This window comes from Chanos chanos, chromosome 3 (assembly GCF_902362185.1).
Source record: "Chanos chanos chromosome 3, fChaCha1.1, whole genome shotgun sequence".
Lineage (NCBI taxonomy): Eukaryota > Metazoa > Chordata > Actinopteri > Gonorynchiformes > Chanidae > Chanos > Chanos chanos.
The window spans coordinates 57316988-57330825 of record NC_044497.1 but is presented as its reverse complement, the minus strand read 5'-3'; the positions used below and the strand labels follow the sequence as shown (position 1 = coordinate 57330825).

General features: G+C 42.3%; 1 protein-coding gene across 1 annotated transcript in view; it reads right to left on the bottom strand.

Annotated features, from left to right (window-relative positions):
* Positions 1-13462, bottom strand: part of gfra2b (GDNF family receptor alpha 2b) — a 50726-nt gene extending 37264 nt beyond the window's left edge. Inside the window, exons 1-2 of the mRNA XM_030768124.1 lie at positions 13420-13462; positions 11957-12271 (exon numbers count right to left, since the gene is read on the bottom strand). Of these exons, the coding sequence (XP_030623984.1) occupies positions 11957-12271; positions 13420-13459 (355 nt within the window). The 5' untranslated portion in view covers positions 13460-13462. The remainder of the gene's footprint in view (positions 1-11956; positions 12272-13419) is intronic.
* Positions 13463-13838: the final 376 nt, after the last annotated feature.

The following is a 13838-nucleotide window of genomic DNA, read 5'->3' as shown; positions in this document are numbered from 1 at the left end:
CAGATAGGTAATGTCATTACAGATAAGTAATGTCATTACAGATAGGTAATGTCATTACAGATAGGTAATGTCATTACAGATAAGTAATGTTATTACAGATAGGTAATGTTATTACAGATAGGTAATGTCATTACTAAACTGATGTGGTAAACTTTACCAAACTCGGCACTCGTCTAAACTGATGTGGCAAACTTTACCAAACTCGGCACTGGTCTAAACTGCATTTAACACAACGATGCAATGTTATTGAGACACCACTAAATGAGCTCTGTACACGCTGTAGAAAATCTGTGTGTATCTGTGTGTGTGTGTGTGTGTGTGTAGGTGCAATATGTGGCCATGCTGTGGAACGTCTGTGCGTGTGTGTGTGTGTGTGTGTAGGTGCAGTATGTGCAGTATATGGCCATGCTGTAGAATGTCTGTGTGTGTGTGTGTGTGGCACTGTGCAGAGATGTTTGTGGAGTGTGTTGTTTGGTGAATCTGAGGTTTGGTATGGCTCTGTTTGAAAGCCTTGCTATGATGCAGGTTAATGCAACCATTCTGTGACCGTTCCCTCTCAGAAGTCTCCTCCCTGTCCGACCATCTCTCTCCACCTCAGCCTGCTGTGTCTGGGCTCCTTTGGTCCCTGGCACATTTTGTGCACACTCTGAATGGACCTTTGACTGGACGCCCCTGTACAGGATGATCCTGGATCAGAGGTTTATCTGGGTGTCAGTGTGGTTTTGTGCTATCTGCCCCACCAGCCCTGCGGTGTCGTCACCTTTACACGGCACCTGCTTTTCCTTAAGGAGTTAATCTTATGCCAGCCGTAATCCCTGCCCCGCCAGCCCCACTGCTCCGCCAGCCCCACTGCTCCGCCGCCCCCACCGCTCTGCCTGTCTAAAAATATAAACATGTCCCCAGCGGCAGCAGCTCTGTGGGAAATGAAAGGTGTCAGGTATACGACACATGCGCATATTTGTCCTGTTCACAGAAGGTATCCATACACTGATCTGGCCTTTAAATAAACGACACGTGCATTACACAGTTTAAAACTGTCAGAGCATGAACATTTTAATGTTAATCGAAAATCCGACTTTTGTGAACCTTTTTGTTTTTTAAAGCCCTTTGATTAAATTCAAAATTTAGCACAAAAGTTGAGTTTACTCAGAAAACTGTTACATAAATTACCTTGGGATTGTATTCATCTGTCTGCCTGCCTGCCTGCCCGCCTGCCTGCCTGCCTGCCTATCTATCTATCTATCTATCTATCTATCTATCTATCTATCTATCTATCTATCTATCTATCTATCTATCTATCTATCTATCTAATGATGTGCGAACATCTCTTTACTTAATTCAGCAGTGGAGAATCTGACTGGTAGATGAACAGTGTGTTAAAGTGACAGACTTCAGCTGAGCTGCCATTACATAGTAACTAAGATTTTCACAACTACAAAACACAGAACACACAGTACCATTGTCAGGGTAGGCTTTGTCAGACACACTCCACTGCCAAAGCAGGACAAGACCATATCACGATCCAGAGCAGATCATAACCCACACCACCATGGAAGAGAAGACTAGTGGACAAGATTGCAACGCTAGGGAAAGATATCAGCCAACAAACTGCGGCACAAGAGAGGAATCTTAGTCTGACGCAGCATCTGAGGAAGAGGAAGAAGTACTGGCTGACATAGAGAAACCCTCCAGAAGCGATAAAAGATGCCAAACAAAGACTGGTGGCATTGAGCCACTGCCAAGACCGATATCAGGCATGGACTGAACAGTGCAGACAGAACATCTGCCTCAGACATCAACCAGGTTGCCGGTGCCAGCAGCTCAAGCAAGGCACAAAAGAGGAGGAAGAGGAGGAAGAGGAGGATGAGCCAATGCCAGACGTCATAGAAGCCACACAGCTCTGGGAGGACCTGTGGGGCAAGAGGAGGAGCCACAACACACAAGCCCCCTGAATTCAAGACCTCAGGAAGACCATGGAAGGTCCACCAGAACAAGAGGAAGTGTCCATGGCACCAGCTGACAGTGACGGAGGGATCGGCAGCATGGCAAACTGGGAAGCAGCAACACTGGACCAAATACAGGCCCACTGGATACAGTAGCAGCATGTGGGGATTTTAACAGAGGAAGCCCAATAATACATGCCTTAGTAATGACATGCACCGATTGGTAGTGCGCTGTAAACATTAGGCTATGGTGATACATTTCACAGTAACAGTGTAACAGTTTGCAGTATAATAATTGCGTGTTTACTGTTGTCAGTTTCATTGTCCAAATCAAGTCATCACTCACTACAGAACATACCCATATTCATCATGCCCACGAAATGCCAGTGCATGCTTTCCCACGTACAACACCACACAGATTATCCTCTTCATTATCTCACAGTTTTTAGTTACCTGGCTATTGTGCTTTCGGACGCTTGTGGCAACTGCTTGATCGAAGGCCTGATCAATCCTTACTCTCCCGAACAGCTTCCATTTAAGACTAGATGAAATGTGGGACCTTGATTTCTCGTGCCTGTCGATTGCTCCAGCCAAATTAACACATGCAGCTGCCCTCTCAAACAGCACGCCTGGCCAAGAGTATAGCTTCTTGAGTGACTGGCATATCATAATTGTGATTGGTCCCGATGCAAATACCCCCGCCCCCGTGGCCCCAAACACAAGCGCATGCTCGTGCACCCACACAAATACACACACACACACACACACACACACAACCACTCCTGACAATTGCAAAGCAGACAATTGCCATGTCACCATGGAGAGGCTCACCGTGCAACTCCCATCCTGCAAACCAGCCTTTGATCAGCACCACGGACACTGGCTGACTGAAACACCAAACTCATCAACGCTAATCTAACAGCCTGCCCTGGACTTAAACCACTGCAGCCTAATATCTCCAACTATCAAATATCCGAAATAGCTTTAGCCAGCCTACACTAACAAATCAACACAAAGGTATCTTGCACAACATGTCGATAAGCATAGAGCAAGCCATTAACTATAATTATAGACGTGATCACACTCATCACCTGTGGCACAAATGTCATCACAGACACAGATTACAGGTGCGCATTGTCCAACATATGAGAGGTAACAATTACATCGCCATAGGTTTAAATCCCTCATCCTACTCCATAACAAAGAGAAACCTGTACTCACCCGTTAAAATTTCATCCTGTGGGCCTCGCACTCAGCACAGTTATTAACAGCACCGCTCAACCCCAAATTCCTGGCTCTGCTGTTCTCTATCGTAGAGTATAGCCAATCCACTGAGTCTTTCTTGTCCCATGCCGCTCCTCAAATAAGACTTTATCAGCTTGAGCTTGGGGAATGAGTACTCTGCTCTTTCGTCAGCTTAGCAGTACGTTCACTCCGTTCTCTCTCTTGTCCTCTCTCTTTCGAGCGCCGCTTTTATGTTTGGGCTTGCTAAACATATTATTATTATTTATGTTTATTTATGTTTATTTATGCCGCTAACTCACACTTGCTTCTTGCTGAATGGTTGAACTTGAACCACTGACAAAAATTGACGACATGACGCCCACGCAAGTTATAACAAACGACAGGTCGTGGCAAAGTCACTGAACGAATTAGCCTTTCTCTGCAGGCCTTCTTCCTTTGTACCTCTTGAGAAGAAAGCAACCAAATTAAATAAGTGGTGGGTACAAATAATATTTATTTTTAATAAAACATGCAGTTTTAGAACATTTCAATAAGGACAAATAAAAATATGTAACATAGGCTTTGACTCAAAACTAAGTGTTATACACAAGGTGGGAAGGTGGTATATATGTAGATATCACAATTAAGAGCAGCAATGTCCTTGAATGGATACTTTGCAGGCTGCTTGAAATGGTAAATGTGCAAGAAGGCCCACCTGCTAAAAGCAGCAAAAATTCACCTTCTTTCATGGGCCCCTGACAGCTTGTGGGCTCTGGTCTGCTGCACCGGTTGCACCGGCGATAGTTATGCCCGTGGTCAGCATGAATGAAGAGATGATAATAGTAAAACCATCTATGTTTTCAGTGTAGCACTGAGCTTGTGAGATATAGCCACTCATTGATGAGGGGGGGGGGGGGGGGGGGGGGGATTCCATTCCATTGAGTGAATCTATTACTGAGAGGAGCATTGCTCCAATTGAATGAGACATTTACCCCATTCAGAACATTTGGGTGACTCTGACATGTGCATGTGTTTTTGACTGTGTGCTGAAAAGCAGAATTACATGTAGATTTCAATAGCTTCATCTACCTGTGTGGAGTGTGTGCCATTCTAATCTAGCTTAATCTACCTGTGCAGAGTGTGTGCCCAGTCTGATCAAGCTTAATCTACCTGTGTGGAGCGTGTGCCCAGTCTAATCTAGCTTAATCCACCTGTGCAGAGTGTGTGCCCAGTCTAATCTAGCTTAATCCACCTGTGCGGAGTGTGTGCTCAATCTAATCTATCTTAATCTACCTGTGTGGAGCGTGTGCCCAGTCTAATCTAGCTTAATCCACCTGTGCAGAGTGTGTGCCCAGTCTAATCTAGCTTAATCTACCTGTGCGAAGTGTGTGCCCAGTCTCGGCTAGGTGCAGTGTATTGGACGTGGAAGTATGGACAGGTTTGATATCTTTGTCTCTGTAGTTAGGTACAAATCCACTTTACTATTACTCAGATATTATGACTTATCTTAATGGGACTATTCAAACTCTCCCTCTTCTATGTCTTCATGTGTGAAAGGCAGAGGTGTAAAGAGTACTGAATTATTTTACTCAAGTAATAGTACTGTTACTACGGTGAAACTGTACTGAGTAAAAGCAAAATTACTTCTGTAAAAATCTACTCAGATGAAACTATAAAGTAACTTATTTAAAATTTACTTTGAGTAAAAGTTACTTAGTTACTTTTTAAATATTTTTGTGTGGTTGGTGAGGTGCAGATAGATAGTTCTCTAGAACCTTTCCCAGGCAATGCAGACAGGCCAAGAACATGTATATAACATGTTCTTCTTAATTTAAGATCACCTTTATAAAATAGTGCATTAACAAATTAAATTAAAACATGAAATAAACATTGCATAAATATTATAAATGGAATAAAAAAAATGGTATAAAATAAAGTGCACTAATAAAAAAAAAAGAAATAAATAAACATGAAATAAATACAATTAAAAACTGAAATAAAAGCTAAATATGATATAAAATAAAGTATACTGACAAATTAAAATCATGTCAATGTGTGACCACATTAATAAAATGTTTGCAAGCGATATCAGTGAAAGGCTTGGTAAAAAGGTGAACAGAATGAGGAAAACACTGGTACCCCATAAAACTAAAAGAGGTACAACAGCTACAATATGTAACCATACACTAGTGTGTAGTAATATATACACTGCATGTGAAGACTGAGAGACTTGATTAAAAAAAAAACATTTAGAAGGGTGACATCAGCACATTTTATAGCCTAGATCAAAAATCCATACCGGTGGAAACTTGGATTAAACAGTGTGGAAGACCTCACTCGCTGCAGTCTTTCACACTGTTTAATCTATATCCGACATCTATCCTCTGGCATTTTTGGCTTCGAACAAACACGACAACCCCCTCTAAACTTTGAGGATATCTGCTGTCGGATTTGCAAGTTCCATATGCACACTGTTTCTGCATTTTCCCTTGTTCTGAAACCTTGGCAGGCCTCCCGCGCCTAGTCACGATCGCTAAAGTAGAACTGGACAGTGGCTGTGGGGCTTAGCGAAGGAAATATTAAAATACCTGGACAGAGAAGACACAGCCATTGTGAAGAAAAAAGTCAAAACTGTGAGAAATAAAGCCGGAATTGCTAGAACTACAGTCGCAATTAAGCAAACTATCTTTTCAATGTGGCGGAAACCGACTGCCATACATTTCATCTGAACGGGCAACTGACTTGCTGCCTTGGCGTAGGAGATGACGTCATAATGACGCGTAGTTCATGGGGACTTCTTTTTTTTTTAAATTCTGTAACAGAAGCAATTTAAATTGTAGTGAAGCAAAATACCTCAAAAAAAAAAAAAAAAACATACTTAGGTTAAAGTAAAATGACAGATTTTAAAAAAATACTTAAAAAAGTATAAGTTCACAAAAAATCAACTATAACTATAACTGTAGCTGTAATTCGTCACTTCTGTCTCGTTTAGACCTGGAACCTGTTTTTCTGCCAATCTCCTGGTCATCATACAGCACAGGCAAAATCACATGAATGTGTCCTTATAGTGTCTCATAGTTTTGTTTGCATTTTCATGGAAGAAACTTGAGTGTTTAAACAGAAAATGGGCAGGAAAAGTTACATCCCAGTAAAGTTATATCCCAGTAAAGCATGCTTCCATTCTATGTCCTCTCCATTCTTTATTTTATTCTGGGGCTGACTCACACAACTTCTCTGTGGTCTTAGGTGTTGACTATAGTGTAAAGCAAGTGACTCAAATCTTGAACGTTTCCCAGCAAACACAGCCATCTGAGTCCAGATGTAAGTTTACTTTTGAAGAAAAACGTTGTGTGTTCCAATCTAATTGTCCTGCTCCAGTTGAGCACAGTGGGGGAAAAAAAGCTAATCGCAGAATGATTTACTGTGAAATATTTAGAGCCTGTGTTTTCAGGCAAATAATGGCTGGGAGCAGTTGTTGTTTTTATTTTCATGACACAGGTAGAAGCCTTATTCTCCCACATGCTGCTAGTTTTGGGAATCAAAGGATGCAATTAGGAAATACAGAGGAATGGCCTGATGCATTGGCTCTGCTGAGCAAATTGAATCTGTGGTGGAGCCTAAACATGATTCATTAAGCTTCCAATACCAAATGACTTGGCAGCAGAGGGCCTGGTTGTTGTATTATAATTTGTCAGGTGCACAATAGGTAATGGATTCTGGCCTTTCCCCATTCACATACCTGCACATGGCTTTAATTAAAGCTTCCTGAGGAGAAGGACCACAGTCATTTTTGATTAAGTATCCAGCTAAAACGCTCACTGTTCCACAGATGTGCTGTTTGAAGTGGAAGACTTTCTGCTCTGCAGTTTCCTCTCCCTCTTTACCCTCTGGACAGGCAGAGCGGTTTCAGTGTCTGGAAGCATGCGTTCATGTCATAAAATCTTGAATGAAAAATCATGATCATATCAGCAAAAGGTTCTTGAAAAATGGGAAGCATTGGTTGTCCATGAGAATTCCATATGTTCAGTAAATTCTCTGAACAACAACAACAACAACAAAACATGTGGCAGATTTAAATCAGTTCATTTTTAAAGTCATTCAGTTTGTCTGAGCTACGTTCAGATGTTTTTTAATTTTACTTCTTTGTTCTTTTTTTTCTGCGTTTTAAATGAAGCACACAGAGTGTTAGCAGCTCTGTTTACGATACTCCTGGCACACGGTGGAGAGAGGTTATGGCCCGTCCACACCTTTCTTCTCTCAACAAATAACGTCGGTCTGACCACTGACCTTTGAGCGCTCGTCGTAAAGATTGAAAATAGAACCAGTTCTGCTTGTCCAGAATCCAAGTTTTGTTTTTTTTTTTCTGCTTTTCCAAGGCAGAATTGTTTGCTGATGATTAAGTGAAAAAGTGAAAATGGAAGAGAGTCACCAAATTAAATATGGATCAGCCCAGCTCTGAGGAAAGACAGCTGGACTCTGGTTATGTCAGAAGCCTTGTAAGTTTTACTTTATTCAAACTCTCACGCTTATAAACAGCGGTATAATCTCTAAATTAACAATGACGAGAATTTGCATAAGCACATCCAAATCTCTCTGGCCTGAGGAGGATGTTAGTAATCATATAATTGGCCTCTATGTTCACTGACAAATAGAAAGGAAATTATATGTGCGATAAACTACGTAGTCTTGGCTAAAGCTTGTATTTAATTTTTACTGTTGTGTCCATGGAAACTATTCTAATTTGCATTCAGCTTACTGGCCCTCTCATAACGGCTTCACGCTCAGAGTAATTCTGCTCACATTACATGCATTCTCTGATTAACCAAGTCCTCTTTACAAACACGCTGGTTCTGTTCTAACCTGAAGACTGAAGTCTTATTCACTGTTGGTGGCATATTTTCCATGTTCTCCAACTGGAGTGAGAATTCAGGACTCAGTATTTGTGAGTTTAGTTTGGATGGGAGGAGAGTGTGGCTTCACTCATTCTCAGACACAGGCATGATTCTCCCCACAGCTCAGTCACCATATGGGAAAAATCACTCTCTCCCACAAACAGATTACTGGAATATGACAAATGTAACTATGTTTATTAACATGAAAGCTGACTGAAAATTGCTTGGAGAGGGAAATATGTGGGCATATGCACATGTTCTCTGAAAATGCTGTTGGACAGATGGCAACATTTGTAATACTGATACTTATGGGAAACTGGCATGCTAGAAAATGTTAGACATATCCTATACCATACTAAGTCATATCCTGTACCATACTGAGTCATATTCCATACCATACTGAGTCATGTCCTATACCATACTGGGCCATATTCCATACCATATTGAGTCATATCCTACACCATACTGAGTCACATCCTATACCATACTGAGTCATATCCTATACCATACTAAGTCATATCTTGTACCATACTGGGCCATATTCCATACCATACCGAGTCATATCCTATGCCATACTGAGTCATATCTTATACCATACTGAGTCATATCCTATGCCATACTGAGTCATATTCTATAGCACACTGAGTCATATTCTATACCACACTGAGTCATATCCTATACCATACTGAGTCATATTCTATACCATACTGAGTCATATCTTATACCATACTGAATCATATCCTATACCATACTGAGTCATATTCTATAGCATACTGAATCATATTCTATGCCATACTAAGTTATATTCTATACCACACTGAGTCATATTCTATACCACACTGAGTCATATCCTATACCATACTGAGTCATATTCTATACCATACTGAGTCATATCTTATACCATACTGAATCATATCCTATACCATACTGAGTCATATTCTATAGCATACTGAATCATATTCTATGCCATACTAAGTTATATTCTATACCACACTGAGTCATATTCTATACCACACTGAGTCATATCCTATACCATACTGAGTCATATTCTATACCATACTGAGTCATATCTTATACCATACTGAATCATATCCTATACCATACTGAGTCATATTCTATAGCATACTGAATCATATTCTATGCCATACTAAGTTATATTCTATACCATACTGAGTCATATCCTATATCAAACTGAGTTATATTCCATACCATACTGTGTACTGCAGCAGGGTCAGGCTGTACAGCCTTGTGAATTTAATAATGAAGTACATTTATTACCAAGGTACCACAAGGCATCATGAAACTCAGTTAAGAGCAGATCTGAGCAATCTGTATATTTAGTCACATATATGTTTGTTTGTTTGTTTTAATGTTTTGTGAAACCTGAAGAATAGCATTAAACTGTTCTGAATGTATCCAGAATGTAAACCAATCTTATTAATTACTCCAAATGACATTAGGTCTGAAGACAGATGCATCCATTATTTTTCCATTCATACAAGCCTTGAAGGAAGACAGTAATTAACCTCTGTCTGAATCACACTAATGTTCTTACTAAAATTACGCACATTTCAGAGTGCCTACCCAGACCGAAGGGATTATCATTATTATTGCTATCATTATCATTACTCTGAACGGGAACTGAGCATTATGGGAAGTGAGGAATACAGAGGCAGTGAAACAATGTAACGATGGAACATTTCACCTTTCACCTCTGGTTTCACCCTGCATTTACCCTGCTTTTATACACATACAGGTCCCATACAAAGTCAGTATCTGAGTCACAGTTCTGAGGGAGTATCTGAGTCAAAGTTCTGATGGAGTATCTGAGTCACAGTTCTGAGGGACTATCTGAGTCAAAGTTCTGATGGAGTATCTGAGTCACAGTTCTGATGGAGTATCTGAGTCAAAGCTGTTCTGGAGTAAAAGCTGGACATGCCAGTCCACAGGGGGGTTTTGCATTCCATATGTTTGATGAGACATGCAGAGGTTCTTCCCCTTAGGTTTGAATTGCAGAGAAGCAACACCCCCAAAGCTGCTCTCTGAGCCAGGTGTGGCTAAGCAGGACTCTGTCTGAGAGGACATGTGCTGATGCTTTTCTGACTGTCATGCTGTGGGCTGTCTATGCTGTACTCTAAGACTGTGAGGTGGGGAGGAGGTGAAGGAGGTGACATTGTGGGGCTGAAGGTTTGTGCTGTTTCAGCACTGCAGTTAGGGACAGTCCCAGCCTCGAGCACACTGCTGGATCACTTTGGCAAGCCTTGAAATCCCACGCTGGCCAACTCTCTCTCTCTCTCTCTCTCTCTCTCTCTCTCTCTCTCTCTCTCTCTCACTTACTCTCTCATTCACACACACACACTCTCTCTCTGCCTCTCACTTAACCCTCTCACACACACACTCTCTCTCTCTCTCTCTGTCTCTCACTTGCTCTGTCACTCACACACTCTCTCTCTCTCTCTTTTACTGAAACACACACACATACATATGCACACATCACCCACACAAACACACATACACTCTCTCTCTCTCTCTCTCTCTCACTGACACACACACACAGACACGCTCTCTCTCTCTCTCATTGACACACACACACACACACACTCTCTCTCTCTCACTCTCACACTCTCTCTTTTTCTCTCCCTCTCTCTTCTCTCTCTCTCTCTCTCTCTCTCTCTCTCACACACACACAGTGTATTCTTGTGCTGGAAGTGACCAGCCGTGTTAAAATAGGCTACGGTGAAAGTGTGAATTGTTGTGTGCGTGAAGCTGGAGAAAAGCTCTGTGTTCTTTAGAGAACTGTGTGTGGAGGGGGCTGTTGGTTTACAGTGGAATGCCCACCATACCAGTGTACTGTAGTAAATTTGACTGAATTCTGTCAAGTTCCAGCCTTCACTGTGCTGTCCCTACTCACCACCTGAGAGCAGAGTGTATTCTCAGAGACGCAGAGAGAACTGAGCATTGCTGGCACAACAGTTAACAGTCAGAGTCAAGAACAAAAGACTGAGACAGAAAAGCTTTCAGCTGCTGATAGTGTCCAAACTAGGCCAGAAAACTGGGTCCAGCCTTTTGCACCAGTCACAGTAATAACAAGACAAAAAATACACAGTTGTTCACATGAAGAGAACATTGTGTGCTCGGCTGTCACAGACTTCAGACGAAGTGTAAATTCACGCTCGCTAAAACCAAAGGAAAAAAACCTGTCTCTGTCTGAAGTCTGTCTGACTGTCAGTTTAGTGCATGGTCACTGAGTGAATATCTTGTCGTGTCTTTCCGCAGTGTGAATGTTAATGATTTCCATACATAGACTAGGACTCCAGTGTAACAGAGTTTCAGTGAAACCTTTCACCGTGCGACCTTCAGTTTCTTTCAGCGTGAGTCTGATACGTTCACAAAAAAATTAACCTTCCACAGGACTTAATCTAGTTTGTATTCTTCTTTTGATGACAGGATGCTGTGTGCTGTTTTAGCCTGGCAGAAGCAGAAGCCTACACTGCCTCATTGAGTCACCAGACCCATCAGCAGCCAGTTCCTCTAAAAGCCCCTCCTGATTACTGGCATCAATAGAACTATTTGCTGTGGTTCCCCGGCAACTGCCAGAGCAGATGGAATATCATTCGGACTGCTCTGCGCTGCCCAAATCCTTGCAACAATTTCCCACAGCTCCTAAATGACAAACGCTTACTGCTGCTCTAGTAGAGTGAGCACTGTGTTACGTATGGACTGAAGCAGGCCCACAGTGCATCAGACAGACAAAAGCGTCCTGTTGTCAAGGTAACCGCACTCTGGACCAGATTCATCAGTCCATTTACAATCTGTCTAATGAAGCCCTGCCTTCCTGGCCCGGGTGTGGAGCCCAGCCCAGTGGCATCCCAGTGTTGCCCACTCTCGATGCCTTACCTTCGTTTAAGCCCATGTGGATGCTCCAGTAGCTCTGCAAACACTGTAGCTCTTTCTTCATGCCGCGTTTGCAGCGGCAGTCGTACAGCGGGCTGTCCTGCAGCACCTCCAGTGCTGCCTGACACTCCTTGTTGGCCAGCATGGTGGTCCTGTCCCTGCCCACCAAGCACTGACGCATAATGCGGTACCGAGAGCTGCACTGGGGGTTCTGGTTACACATCTCACTGGCCCTCACACAGTCCATGGGTGGCCTCCAACCCTGAGTCCCCATCCCTGACAGGGCAGAGGAGCCTGCCATCAACTGTGCCACGTCATCTGGGAAGAGAGAAAAGCCGTTAGTGGCTTCATAAGAACCCACAGGATTACCCAAGCACACAGATGAGATTTGATAGTTTTATTTGACACTCTGATGCCCAGGCCCAGGGCTTGAGAGGTCTGTGTTGTGAATAAACGTGACTGAGCTCATTGGCGTCGAGCATATCCATTTCCACTGGACAAAGGGTCACAGCTGTGGCTCCTTCTCCACAGTTGTTTCCCTATTCCAGTCGCACAAACCCCTCAGGACTGGTGATCTGTCACGGGCCTGTTTCCTCCAATGACTGAATGAGGGAAACAAAGGCTTAAGAAAAGGAGGTGTTATCTAATAAGCCATAATGAAACGCTGTTACAGTAGGCTCTCTCTCTGAGTGAGCGACACCCACCCACAGACCATAGAACTGCAGCGCGTGCTTATTCAAGGTACATGAGGCTGAGATAGTACATATGTCTGTAATAATATCGGTCATGTTTCAAGCTACCTTTAAGACATTAATGAGAGTATTATGATTGTTTATTCCGCGGATTGAAAAAAAAAGATGAGGTTCTGTCCGACTACATAAACTAAACAAATGCACGTTAAAATGGCGAAATCGAAGTTTTACACCAGAGAACAAGGAAAGTAGCTGGATCGTAAGTCTAGTTGATTAAATCTGGCTTGTATCTGCATAAGAGAAAAGATTCGCGTGGTGGATCATTCTTTTCAGCACCATGGACACTTCCTCCACAGGAAAAAAAAAAACTTGCTCGATAGTCCGCTCACTACAAGTATTGCCTCTTGAATTCTTTCACGCGGAGACAACGCTCTTTATTTCAGAGGAGATATACATTTAAAAGGCTATTTTCAATGTCAGGCATCATGCAGTTAAGAGAACCACATTCCAAAAGGACAAATGGTCTTCTCTACAGTTAGTTTAAAATGAACTATACACAGAGCACGTGTATGATGTCTCCTATTTGGTGTGCCGTCTTCAGATAAATGTCGGGCAGTATATTAATTGAATTTTTCTGTGTGCACCGAGGAATTTACCTTCTCCTGTGAAAATTATGTTTTTCCCCCCCACTGTCAAGTGATGCACTTTTTACACTCCGCAATACATTTCTACACTCCGCAATACATTTTTAACCTGAAATGCGTCAAGACTCACCCAGCATGAGGAGAGTACTGATGATATTCAGCAAAATCATGATAGATCCAGTGGGAATTCCAAAACACGGCGTGTAGAATCCCAGATGTCTTTCAGACAGGTAATTTCCTTAATTGTCTGGCTGAAATTCCAGGGATGTTTCAGCTTCAATGTAAATCTCAAGCCACGGTAACATTTCCGACGATAACTGTGGTACACTCAAAAGATAATTAGAAATCCAATGTTTGGACGACTCCACTCAGAAACAAACCTGAATGTACAACGAAGTCAAGTGAAATCATGAAAACGTGTTTAAATAATTTGTCAAAACATCATCGCTATTAGAATGTTTACGGATTTCTCCCAGTTGAGTTGAGCAGCTTGCAGCTTGGCCGCGCGACGTAAATGTTCAGTTGTTTTCAGTCGATTTATGAGTCTCA